The following is a 12,907-nucleotide window of genomic DNA, read 5'->3' as shown; positions in this document are numbered from 1 at the left end:
TGCCCTCTGGACAGTCTTGGACTCCTGCCATCCTCAGAAGCCAGGAAGCCGAGCCAGGGCAAAACCTGAGTATTATGTCCCACCTATGTAGGGCACAGAGAAATTTCTCCCTCCCACCCCTCCCCCAGAGCTGAAACCAAGCAGGACATCTTTTCTAGTAAAGGACACCTCTATTAGTAACCAGGGATCAGGTGACAGGGAACTTGTTAACATGATTTGTGACAGACCCTACTAACCTCATCCCAGCGGGATGGGTCAGCAGATCATCTTACACGTATGGGGCAAACTGTAGGACCCAGGACATCTCTGCTTCCTGCTTCTAAACTGGTTTGGGCTGTTTCCTTATCTACAGCCTGACTTTTGGAAAAACAAGTTTGGCCCACAACCATCCATGCCCCGTGGAAGTTTGAGAGTCAGCAGGGATCCAAGACGGGTGAGGACAGAACACAAACGAATACCATTTGCTCTTTATTATTATTCATTATCTTCTGGTACAGAAAGAGACAAACTTAACAGCTAAACCCAACAATTACAAAAAGAGCGAGAGAGAGAAAGAAATCAGAAGTACGTTTGTTTGTTGCCCCCAGGCTCCAGTGAAATCCTGACATATTACTGAATGTACAGATTTCCCAGCTGACATGGGTCAACACATGAATTACGAGCACAGTTTAAAGTGGTACCAAAATTAATCCATTTCACAGTAATCTTGTCTATAAGCTCAGTTGCACATATCAGGGTTTCCACTGTCACAAATTCACGACCACAGAGTGAAAGAGCAGGTGTGTTCAGGCCTGGGAAAGTGGCATCCGTAAGGGAAGACAGATTGGGAGGCATAAGCAGCTGTGGGATTTGTCCCAGTCTCGAATATCTGTGTTAATACTTGGGCTGGGGGCGGGCGAAGGGCAGGCACCGGGCAACGGTCACATAGCTCAGTACAGTGGGACAACTGTTGAGGCACTGAGCCCGAGGGGGTGTGCTGCGCTGTTAGGATATCTTTGTCAGGAAAATTCTTGCTCCAGAAAGACTCACCGCCCACAGCCTGTGAAAGGAAAAGCTCGATGCGTTTGAATATTTGGGGGCGAATGATGGGAGCGGCCGGTCTGATAGCGAAACATCTGCTTTACAGACGATTTAGCAAGATATACAGTTATATTACTTTAAATTGCAGTTTAGTTCACAAACTATTTTATTCATAGAGCAAATAAAGGAGGAGAATGAAAAGCTGCCATACCCAACATTCCCACGGTAGAGAGAGAACCAGAGATCATCCTGTACACGAAGAGCCCGAAAAATGAGAGCTGCCGAAGGCACGGTGAAGGGATCCATAATATCTTGAGCCTTTTATTTGAAAAAGGTACTCATATTAAACTAGATCCCTCTTACACATATGCCCCTGAAAACTAACTGAAGGGAAGAATACCTTGAATATTTCTACGGAGTGAGAATCGCAGATACCGTGAATTATCTTAAGTTGTGATTTTCTCTAAGTTTTGAATTAGTGGGCTTCGAATTAATGGGCTTTTACCATAGTTGCAGGCAGTCTGATTAAAGTACTTTTAAATTAGCTAATTATACTGATTAGCATGAGTAGCGTTCGGTGGGGAGGGTGTGCTTGTTTCTGAATCAGTGCAATCCTGACATGGAGCTGCCTTCTTGTCAAGCTGAAAAGCAGCCTAGACAGCAGCTTGTCTGCCCAGCTCTCCATCTCGGCCTTGAACGTGAGGGCACACACATGACACGTAGCACACACACGCACACTCCTAGAAACAGAGAGTGTAGGTAAGAGAGTTTCTCTTAATAATATCTCTCTCTCTCTCTCTCTCTCTCTCTCTCTCTCTCTCTCGGACAAAGGAACAATCTAGAGGCAGCGTTGTTTTTAGTTCTTCTTGTGGGATGCCATTTGGTTGTGAAAAGATCAACCCCCAGCCAGAGAAGAACCATCTGGCTCCAACTCCTTAGCAAAAAGATGCTTTCCTGACCCGGATCCGTCATCTTCAAGCTACCGAAAACACAAAGTCCAACAAATTGGGCAGATTCTTATTTTCCGAAGCACCCTAAGGAATTCACACTAGTGGCAGTGGGATTTGCAAGTAGAAGAGGAGGGCCCTGGCCTCCGGGTCAGACGGCGCAGTGTTGTGTCCGTCAGCCAGGGCGCGTCACAGCTGTGCAGGGCTGCACGCGCTGGGCACCTGCGCACTCCACTTCCTGTTGTGCTTTCGTTTTGTAAGCCCCCAAGTGATGGGGAGTAGCAGGGGAGGGGCAAGATTGTGATGCTTGTTTGAAAAAGTCTTTGAAAGATTTTGGTTGAAAACATGTGACAGTCACATTCCAAGGAATTTGTCAAAGCCTTTTCTATTTTTTTTTAAGTGAAAATTATCTAAATAACCAGCCCTGCCATTCCCAAAGTCAACAGTCACACATCTTTCCACCAGAAATAAAAATAAAAACCAAAAAGGCCCAGGAGTGCTCAGATTTCCTTCAGCTGCTGATACCCACGGAACAGGAGCCAAGGCTGGGGGCACTGCTCCAAAAGGGCATGTGAGGGGGGGGGGGTCCCACAGTGGGGAGGCCCACAGGATGGAGTTGCTTCATCTTCATCCAAAACCTTTTGTGAAGGAGGGCGGAAGGCGGCAACTCTGGCGGGCTCGCTCCAACAGCTAATCTCGGCTTTCCTGACTCAGGGTCCTGTCCTCAGGCTGCCTAGCCCTGGGAGGTGACATTCCTCCCTTCAGACCGGAACCCTCCTGGTACAAATATAGCCACACACCGGCTATTGTTTCAAATAAGCATGTGAGAAAAGGGAACGTGCACACGTGTATACACACACACACACACACACAAAGTCCAAAAACAATGAAAATGTGGCTACTGCAGATTAAGCGCTGTATCAAATCAACATCCATACAAAGACAGAGTTTGAAAAGATATGTACAGGGCATTCGTAAAAGCCAAATGTGCACCACGAGGAGTTATGACCATGGTGTACTGTACAATCTTTTTTCCTATGATATACTGCGAAAAACGTCCCAGAGACCACGGTGGCAACCCCACGTGGAAGAACGCTGCGAAGCACCTGAACCGGAGAGCTCGGCGCCTGCAACGGGCCGGGCTCCTGCATCCCACCCGCTCCCACCTCCAGCCGGCTGCAAACAGCAAGCAGCTCAGCAGAGAGGGGCTCGGCGGGGGCCAAAGGGAGCAGGCAGTCCCGGGCAACCTCCCTCTGGCTCTGGTGAGTGGGGCCCACGGCTGGCTCTCTCCCGTGCTCCAGGGTCACACGCAGGCACGGCCCCCGAGGAAAGGCTGGGATGGCAGGGACCGGCCCCGGAGCCTCAGGCTGTCCCGGGTCCTCCAACATGGCTGAATAGGATGGACCCCAGCATCCCTCATGGACAAAGCAGGGGCTTTCTAGGCCCAAAATGCCTTTGTGGAAAAGGGCAGGAGTGCGGTGCTGGAGGCCCAGAGGGAGGAAAAGAGGAAGGAAGGAAAGGTGGAATGCCACCTGGTCAGCACCTCTGGCATCAGGGAGCTCTCGGGGAAGGCGAGCAGGGGTGCGGAACGGTCCAACTCGCGGGAGACTGACTCCCCAGGTTGAGACTCGACTTCAGAGTCCTACAAAGGCCTCCGCTAAAACTGGTCCCTTATAACCTACATATTTCTAGAAGAATCTTCCTAAGGGCAAACTGCACTGGCTTCCCGGTGTCTCAAGCACTGCACAGGCGTTAGCTCAGCCAGCCTCCAGGAGGCCTGTGAGGTAGGGGTAAGGATGGAAAACCCCGGCCACAGGGTTGTGCTGTCCAAGCTGGTGGCCTCGCTGGGGTAAGAACACAAAGCCGCCTCGTTTGAAGCATGTTCCTGGGTGAGGGCCCAGGACTGGAGGCGCCTCCAGAAGTCATCTGTGGCCTCTAGGCAGGGCCGCATTCAGAGAACGAGGCCTGAGGCCTGCCTTGGAGAGCTGTTTAGACAGAGAGAAGCTTGTCTTCTCAGTGGGTTTTAAACTGCTGTGGTTGCCAATAGACCCTGGCTGTGCACTCTTTGGGGCCCCACAAAAATTTGCTACATTTTTTAAAGCACCACAGAGGAAAAATGGTTTGGTGCTGAGGCCAGGAGGATGAAGATGGAGGGGTGGGGAGGCAGTATTGACAGTGTCTTTTGCGCGGTCACTGACATTTAAAGGGCGGGTCACCTCTGCCCCGCTGCAGCCCGAAGCCTCACTGAAATGGAGAGGTGGGCAGCTCCTGGGCCACAGAAAGGGGTTACTAACAGTGGACCAGCATCTGCTAATGACAGAGCAAATCACTGATGGGCCGTCAACCCCAGGTCATGAGCTTCCCCATCTCCCCCACAGAGAAATTTCTAAAAAGGGACACTTTTGGATCTTCTCCCCTGGTGGGCACCATCATTAAGAAGAAATCAGCCATCTGAAATTCAAGTTCATCTCAACACACCTACTCACGAAAAGGGCAGTAGCCTAAAAGTTCACAGCCAGAGAGCACAGTGCTGAGGAAGCCCAGTTCGTGGGTTTAATCATCCTACGGGCCAACCTCACAAGCAGAAAACTCCAGCTCTCTGCCCCAGCCCAGACCCCGCCCGTTCAAAGGCCATGGGCTCCACAGGCAGGGTCAGCAGCGTCCGTTTTCCCGAGGCTATGATAGGGCTCGTGCCAATGGGTAGCGGCTTTAGCACAGCTAAAGGTACACGTGCCTGGAGAGCCAGGGTCTGGGGGAGGCCAAGCACAGTAGGATCAGAGCTACCCTCCAGATGGCAACGTCCCCAGTCTGAAGGAGGTAGCTCTGTCGGCCAGGCCCCGCCCCTCATCCTTCACACACCCCCGTCCTCCTTCCAGGTGACTCCAGACATTCCCTTGAACCTGGTCGGGAGTGTGGGGTGAGTGTCGGGGGAGGGGAGTGTCACAGATGATCTGCGTGACTGATTTCCCTTGAACCCCTATGAGTGGCCCAGGTGATATCGTTCTGTTTTATTGTGTTCGTTGTGTTATTACTCTTTTCGTTTCTGTTCTGTCCTTGTCCTTGTCAAACGTGAGCAAGGACAGAAAGCACAGGGCTAGTGAGGGAAAAGGGCGCTGAAGGGCTGGCTTCTCTCCCTCATCTCTGTGGCGAGGCTTCAGACAAACCGGTCTTCGGCCAGCTGCGTGGCCCCCGGGCCCGAGCCTATGGACATTCTGGCCACAATCAATTCAATGGGGTGATTCCTTTGGCATAAGAGAAGCCAGTCCCTGACAGGAAGACAGGATGGCAGGGGCGTGAGGGCTTCCGGAAGAGCTAGGCTCTCTGGCCTGTGGCTCTCCCCAGAGGTGTTGATGCATGCGTGATCCCTACCCCCTCCACCTGTCTCTGACAACCGACTTCCTACAAATCCACGGATAGGAAATTATTTGGCAACAAGGAGGCTAAGGCTGTTTTGTGGTGGCACAGTCTTAAAAAAGTTAAAAAGAAAACAGGAGGCCCCTGAACGAGGCTTTCACACTGGACAGGACCCGAGTCCTGCTACTTGTCTGAGTCGGGGTTGGCGGCCACTATCTCCTCATACTTCGGGGGCGGGTCGCTGTAAGAGACGCTCGCCTCCTCACCGCTGCTCTCCTGGGGACCTGTCACCTCCTCGTAGGACGGCGGAGGGGTGGCGCTGGACAGCCTGGAGAGAGACAGCTCAGGAAGGTAGAGGGCACTCTCGAGGCGGACCGTGGTTCTACCCCCGCGACTAGGCCCCAGCACCACCTGTGGGGGGCTCCCTGTCTCCCGGTGCCCAGAGGTCTCCCCCTGGCTGTGCACGGTGCCCCGGTAGACCATGACCCGGGGCAGGCTGTGCCCCGCGCGACTCGCTAAGTACCGGTTCTGAGCATATGAGGGGTGATGACGGGTGGCCTTCTGCAGCTGGCACCTCCAGATGATGAACAAGGCGATGACAATCAGCAACGCCACCCCCAGAAGGGGCACCACCACGTACATGGCGTCTGAGCTCTGCGCAGGGTCTCGGACTGAATAGACTGCATTCGGGTACCCTTTCCAGAACTCCATCTGCAAAAGGAGGAGGAAGGCGGCTGACACTTACACGGAAGCTCTCGTATCCCAGATGGAGCTCAGAGCCCTTCAGCAGGTCTGGTTTTACGTTCAGCGGGGTCTGCGGCTGCCCCCGCCCTGCCCTGTCTGACTAGCCTCTGAGCGCCATCAAAGAGGCCGTGGAATGCCCCGAGGACAAAGGACAACACTCACAAGTCAGGAGGCCCCCAGAGTCAGGCAGATGGGACTCTAAGGACAGGTGATCTGTTCTTCTGCGGTCCCAGTGGCCCTGGCCTGGACTCGGCTGGCTTCCCTTCATTGCTTCCAATTCGTCTGAGGTCCCCAGGGCCCACTCTGCTTATTCCCGAGGCCAGCTGTGCTCCCAGCACCCAGCCCCGGGGCGGTACATGCCGTTTTCTCCTTGTCCTCAAACACCTCCTTGACCTCCTCGTAGCTGCAGATCTCCTCCATGCACTCCCGCTCGATGGTCCCCTGGCGCAGCTCCTCCAGGAATTCATTGGCACGAGGGAACCGTTTCAGGACCGAATGGGCATTCTTGGCCTCCAGAAACACTGAGGAGAGAGTCACACCGAGGTCTGGAATGGGGAGGGGCCCAGAGGCTCCTGCCGACCAGACCCAGCCCAGGCACAGAGGCGCAACTATGGAGGGAAGCAAGACAGAGCCAGCAGGCAGGACACCACCGCAGACACGTAAAAGGGACGGAAGGGCTGACTTTCTGTGGTGCCACGGTGTGTCCACCTAGAACGCCATGGACCCGACGGGACTCTGGAGGAAAACGGGGCTGAGAGTGAAGTGCGTGTGGCATGGGAACCACGGACATGACAGATTTTGAGTGTTTTAGTGAAAAAGTATGCAGTATCTTCTGCCTCACCTCAAAAAGAGAAAATCAGGGCCCTTATCATAAGAATGTATTTCCCTTTGAGGCTGACGCTGTAACCAACTCTAAAGAGCCCCAGAAGACGCTGCCAGGGTGGTGTCCCTCCACCTGAATGGACACCTGTGCCGTCAGGTGGCCTGGCATCGATAGTTCTTGCCCCAGACAGTCTGGTACAAACCCAGGCTGCGGCAGATCGGGAGACTGGATGCAAGTGAACCGGAGAATGCCTCTGGGAAGAAGGGTAGCGGGGTCTAGATGGAGAATCTAGGCTTTTGGAGACTGGGCACAGATGCATCCATCAAAAATGTCATGGAGTGGGAGCCGTATCTACTTATTCTCAAGGGGAACCCCAGCTCCAGCTGAGCCGATTGGCACCCCCATAAGCCTGAGCTGAGACTTTAGAGGATGAAAGAAGAGGTGACATCTGCTCCTGGTATTCCCCTCGAGGTGGGACTTCCTAGTCCTCATGTCAAGCAGCCCCTCTTGGTGCCCAGGCAGGCACCCCTCCCCAGGCCCCATGGCCGGCCACATTAGTTTCTCTCAGAGTGGCCTGGGGAGCTGCGCATCTCCACGGGAGCACGTGCTCCAGAAGGGAGCCAAAGAGCTGAGAGGGTAAAGATGTGAGCCAGCCAATTGGACAGGGGCCACAGGAAAACCCCCAGGGAGAGGAAAGCTGGAAAGGACTTGATAGTTAGACTTGCCCCTTTCCCATGAGCCCCTAGGCATGGCTCTTCTCCCCCTCAGCCTGGGCCCGGAAAAACTCACCTGCCATGGCGCTCCCTCAGATCCAGTGTCTCACTTCCCTGACAAAGGAGAAAAGCAGAGTCATGGTGAAATCACACCCCAAAACCTACAGGGCACCCTCTTGGTCCTGGGATGTGACTCCCGCCCACATTGGCCGGGTCAAAGGGCAAAGCAGCACCCCATGGGGCACATCATCCTCTGCGCAGCCACTTACAGCCCTGCTGCTCTCATCCTTTCCCAAGAATACACTCAGAGAGTCTAGACGTAGGGGTTGAGTGTTTTCTTTCAAAAAAGAAAAACTCCTACAGGCTGAGGTTCCGCCTTCCTCACTCTCCTCGATGAATCTCTGCACTTTTGAGCTGGAAAAGACCTCAGAGACAAGGGGCAACAACAGCCATCTCCAAAGTCATGGGCCAAGCCCAGATGACCTGCTGCGTTCGTCTTCCACAGACAGGGTGGCAAGGATCTCCTGAAACAGACTAATCTCTCTTCCCTTTGCATTAAATAACACGGCAGCAGAGGACCTAGGCATTAACTGACGTGCTCAAAACTGAGCCGCTAGCTAGACAAGACTGTTGCCTCTAATGGGAACTATCATCTGAAAGCTCAGGAATTATCCGGCCAGTATGTAAACCATGGCTGCAGCACACTGCCCTCCCCCGCAACGTGCACTCCCACTCATGCACATATTCCAGAGCACTGGCCAAGCCAGCCACATCTGGGAGCAATCACCCCAGTGCTCCCCTCCCAAGCAGAAGCTCTGGTTTTATGACTAACTGGATGTAAGACACAGGAACGGTGTAACCCTTTTTGCCTAGGCTGCCAGGAAGTTCAGTATTAACATTAACCGTGAAGGACAGGCGCCCTGGAAGCCCAGCTGTTAAACACTTATGCGTTCTCCCCTGTGACATGGTACCCACTTTTCTACTTATGTTTGCAATCTTATGTATATTTAAAATATACCCTCTAATCCTTTTGGCAAACAGGTAGAATATTAATCATAAATAAAATTAAAACTCAAGGAAAAATAGCAAATGTAACATCCGTCTATGGAAACACTGTGTTAAGGGCGCCTTTCTCTTTTGCACCCCACAACAATCCCACCCAAAACTATCAGCATGGGAATTTGTCAACAGATGGGCCTGCCACTGTGAGAAAAGTTGACCCCAAGTGTTTGTTTATAAGAGAGAAGATGTAATATTTTCTCAAAATCCTGCTTCTGTTATAGATCTCTGAGGTGCCCCTAAGGCCAATGCCAGTCACGTGTCTAAGGTGTGGGTGTGGCATGCCTAACAGCAAGGTTTTTGATTGAAGAAAAATGCAGCTGTTGTGTCAGGGTTTGAAAACAATGAGCAAAGGCTTTAATAATAAGTGACGACAGAAAAATACATGTCTCATTGCTTATCAATGAGAACTGCATTTCACTTTTTTCTGTGGAGAAATTACGTAACAGCTTCCATATAGCTATGTCTTACCCCGAACACACCCGACTGCGATGCATGCACACCCACACGTATCATAGGCCAGACTGTGTTATCCTGACACCTGCATAAGTCATTAGTTCATTTTTAAGCTTCAGACATGCCAGGAACTCCTCCAAACAGCTCCCAGGCATGGCCCACTCCATTAACAATTCTGTGGCCACCCTCACTACTGCTGCTGCCCTGAGGCCTCCTCCCCCTCCTTCCCCAAAATTTAGCGCCTGCTTCTTCCCCTATAAATACACCATCAATAGGCCGTTACTATGGCAACAGTGAGGAAGCGCGAGGGCTCCACGACAGAGAATACTGCTGCAGTCACGCATGTATATGTCCCTCCTGCCCCTGGTGGATACTGTAAGGCTGAGTGGAGGCCGAAGGAAATTTTAACCCACTCCCCACAGGAACACAGCTGAATCCTGACGGCCTGGAAAGGAAGGAAGGCAGGGACTGGCCACCACAAAGACCTTCCTTAACCGCCCCCCCCACCCCCGCCAGGCTGCAGCTGCCCCGTCCCAGCACTCTGGGACATCACTCCCGAAGTCCCTCGCATGGGGACTGGCAGCCATCTGAGCATCTAGTGTCCCAAGACGTGGCCTCAAAAACGTTTCTCCAAATCCCAGCCCTTTGCATTTCCCTCACTCAGAACTGATCACTAGGAAAGGCTTCTGTGATCTCCAAATCTCATGACTCATCAACCCACCCGATGACACGGAACTCCCAAATTACGCTCCAACTCAAACTCTGGGCCGTCCTCGTCCCCCTTCCACTCATGCCAGCCCTGAAAGTGCCCGTCCTCGCCCACCGTCGCCCGCCACCGGTGCCCACCACCAGTGCCCGCCACCAGAGCCCTGCCCAAGAACTCCTGCTTCTGGCCCAGCAACTGGGTCTGCTGGTGAACCCCCAGCGCCCTGGCCCGGCCGGGCCTCCAGATCCTCCCCCAACAGGGCCCAGCGCCCAACTCAGTGGCCCTGGACGCGGCACCGGGCCCTCGGGGCTGGGGCGCCCAACCCCAGCGGCCTCACCGTTCTCCGGGCCCAGGAGGCGGCAGCCCTGTTTGCGCACGCAGCCCGCCACCTCGCTGCTGCGCCTCTTCCAGCAGGGCCCCTGTCCCCGCCCACCTGCTCCCCGTCGGCCAAGCCCCCCGGCCCGGCCCGGCCCAGCCGTCTCCTCCCACCCTCCCTCCCCGCCCCGCTGCCCTCCCACCACCCCGGGCGCCCCGTGGCTCGGCCCGGCCGGGGCCGAAGTGCGCCTGGAGCTCCCGCCCCTCGCAGCCGGACGCCCAGGCCCTACCCATTACCTCGGTACCCCCCTGGCCCTGCTCTCCTCTGGGGGCTCCGCCGCTTGCCCGCCCCCCAAACCCCGCCGCGCCAGGTCTGGCCTCGCGCCCCGCGCCTTGCGCGCCACCCTCGAGCGCCACGACCACCGCGCCCCGGTCGCCAGGCCGCGATCGTCGCGCCGCACCGCGCGCCGGGCCGCCGGGCCGCCGGGCCGAGGAGAGGAGAAGGAGTTGGGGGCGACGAGAGCGGGCCGAGGGGGTAGGGAGGGCGGGCCGGCGAGCTGGGCCGGAGGGGCGGTGGCGCGCACCGAGCACCGCGCGCCCGCGCCCCACTCCGCCGGCGCCGCCCCTGCCCCCGCCCTTGCCGCCGGGGGGCGGGGCCTGGCCGGCGGGCCCGGGGCGATCCCGGGACCCTCGGCCGAAGGCGCGGCCCCCGTCGTGCCCCCGGGCGCGGGCCCTCGGAAGCCCGGCGCCGCAGCGGGCTCGGGCAGCCGCACCCAAAGCCCGCGCGCCAGGCGTCCCCGCGCAGCCCAACCCCCCAACTGTCCCCCACCCCGGCTCACCTGTCATTCCGGCGGGCCCGCCCCCGACTACCAGCCGAGAAAAGAGGGGCGGGGGCCCGCAGCCCGGGCCTTCCTCGTCAGGGTGCCAGCGGGCCTGCAGAAGAAGGGCCGGGTCGAGGCCGCGTTCAGCCAATGACTGGGTGACCTTGGCTTCGTCACTTACCTCCCCCCGACCCTGCCCCAGGACGGCAGTCTTCTCTCTGGTCAAATCTGGGAAATGGGGAGCATCCTGACGCCCTCGCGGGGCTGCAGCGAAGTAGTGGAAGAAATGGGCTTGGGAAACTCTTGACGCGCAGAAATGGGAGAGGATGGAATCTTCTGGGCCTGCAAGGGGAGCGCTGGGTGGGGGTGGGGCCCTCAGGAGGCCGCGCTGTGGGAGGTTCAGCATGACAGGACGAGACGCTGGTAGCGGAGGGATCACACTAGTCCTGGGAGGACCGCGGGAAGAGGGGGGCTGCTAAGAGAAGGCAGGACGGTTCCAGGGGAGCTCAGGGTCTGGGTCTGCCAAAGCCTCCCACGAGGGGCCCTGTGCGGCCTGCTGGGTTTTGGGGGCTCTTTTTGTTCTGCGCTTCTGGAGCCCAGCCCAGCACGGGAGTTGACGCGCCCCTCCCCCCAATTTGGTGTTTTGGGGCAGGATGAGCCTGGAAGGCGTCACCTGAACTACCTCTGCCCCCCATCCCAGGCAGAGAAATACCAACTTGCCCACCACCCTCGGTTTGGTGAAAATAGGGAGGGAAAGCTTCCATCACCCCAGCGGCTTCCAGTTCAGCTCCGGGGTGGCAGAAAGCAGCCTTGGCCAGGGCCCAGCTCCCCATCTTCCTCCCCTTTCCCCACTCCCAGTGGTGCTTTCCTCTCCATCCCTGCCTCCTGTTCGCAGAGTCCTCCCCTGGCTTGCTTGCTCTTCCAAGGCGGCAGGAGCCTTCTTTGCCCAGCACAGACCATCTGAACCCTCCCCAATGAAGAAGGCAGCAGGGCCGGCCCCCTGGCCTGTGGGGTGGGCTTCCACAGAAAAAATCAAGTTCACCTAGGATTGAGAATGGAGCTCCTTTGGGGCCCAAAGGGCTATGTATCTTTTCAAAGCACCCTCAGATCAGAGGGCGAGATCCTGGGCCCTGATTGGTGGGGGAAATGGTCTGAGGCTCTTCAGGAACTGACTTCCTGGGTCTCCTAGTCCACCACCATGTCCCATCCTGATCTTAACAACCACTGTGTTCACGGATGACTTTATGTAGCTTTCAGGGTGAGGTGAGGGTCCATGGTTTCCACCGCCTTCTGGCATCCCCAGCTAAGCTTCTGGCTCCAGCAAAGCCAGTCTAATTCTACTTCCCTCTCTGCCCAGGATGCCTTTCCTCCCACCGTCAGCCTCTGTGCATTTGTATTCATTCTTCCCAAATAGCTCAGATGACATCTCTACTCTTGAGGTCTTGTGGGATTCTCCCCCCCCCCACCTGTGTTGAATGTTCTATTCTCAGCTCTCTGTCTGCAGAGACTGTAAACGTGCAGGCTTCTGTGGATGCCAAGGGCAGGAAGGAACAAAAGCAGTGCCTCTGCAGCACACTGCCTGCTTCGACTCTTGGCGGTACCCCAGATCAGCTCTCTGATACTCAGCAAGTGACTTAACCTGTCTGCATCTCAGTTTCCTCATCTGTCAAAAAGGAGTGATGATAATAGTACCTGCCTCAAACGGTGAGGAAGAGGGCAAGTGGGATAGTCATGTCAAGTGTTCCTGGTGCTTAAGTATGAGTGTGACGCATGCTGGGTTTTGCCTGCATCCAGCTGCGTTGTGTTCATTTGGTTGCTCACTTGTGTTGCACACTTGCCTCTTCTACCTCGAGGCCAGGGACCTTGCCTCCTCGAGTGTCCCTAGCACCCAACAGAGAGCCTCATCCACAGCAGGCTTAGTAGATGCTTGCAGAGCGGAGGCAGGAGAG

General features: G+C 55.7%; 1 protein-coding gene and 1 long non-coding RNA gene across 4 annotated transcripts in view; one reads left to right on the top strand and one right to left on the bottom strand.

Annotated features, from left to right (window-relative positions):
- Positions 1-12,907, top strand: part of LOC309620123 — a 424,602-nt gene that overhangs the window by 185,615 nt on the left and 226,080 nt on the right. The window lies entirely within an intron of this gene.
- Positions 456-11,088, bottom strand: PRRG3 (proline rich and Gla domain 3). Of its 3 annotated transcripts, none has more exons than XM_082376370.1 (4): positions 10,977-11,088; positions 7,678-7,715; positions 6,426-6,586; positions 456-6,032 (listed from the first exon to the last, which is right to left on the bottom strand). In XM_082376370.1, the coding sequence occupies exons 2-4, from the start codon at positions 7,682-7,684 to the stop codon at positions 5,505-5,507; spliced, it is 696 nt and encodes a 231-aa protein (XP_082232496.1). In that variant the 5' UTR covers positions 7,685-7,715; positions 10,977-11,088; the 3' UTR covers positions 456-5,504. The 3 variants fall into 3 exon arrangements, with proteins under 3 accessions (XP_082232496.1, XP_082232495.1, XP_082232494.1); XM_082376369.1 differs by lacking the exon at positions 10,977-11,088 and adding an exon at positions 10,435-10,715; XM_082376368.1 differs by lacking the exon at positions 10,977-11,088 and adding an exon at positions 10,160-10,267.

Source organism: Balaenoptera borealis, assembly GCF_965194805.1.
Source record: "Balaenoptera borealis genome assembly, chromosome: X".
Classification (NCBI taxonomy): domain Eukaryota; kingdom Metazoa; phylum Chordata; class Mammalia; order Artiodactyla; family Balaenopteridae; genus Balaenoptera; species Balaenoptera borealis.
The sequence above is the reverse complement of the archived record's forward strand: the minus strand, read 5'-3'. Positions and strand labels throughout refer to the sequence as shown.

Excerpts from the sequence above, each read along its gene's own strand:
- PRRG3 (XM_082376370.1), bottom strand. Across the intron at positions 6,033-6,425 it reads TTGAGGACAAGGAGAAAACG|ATGGAGTTCTGGAAAGGGTA; the intron begins GCATGTACCGCC and ends CTCCTTTTGCAG.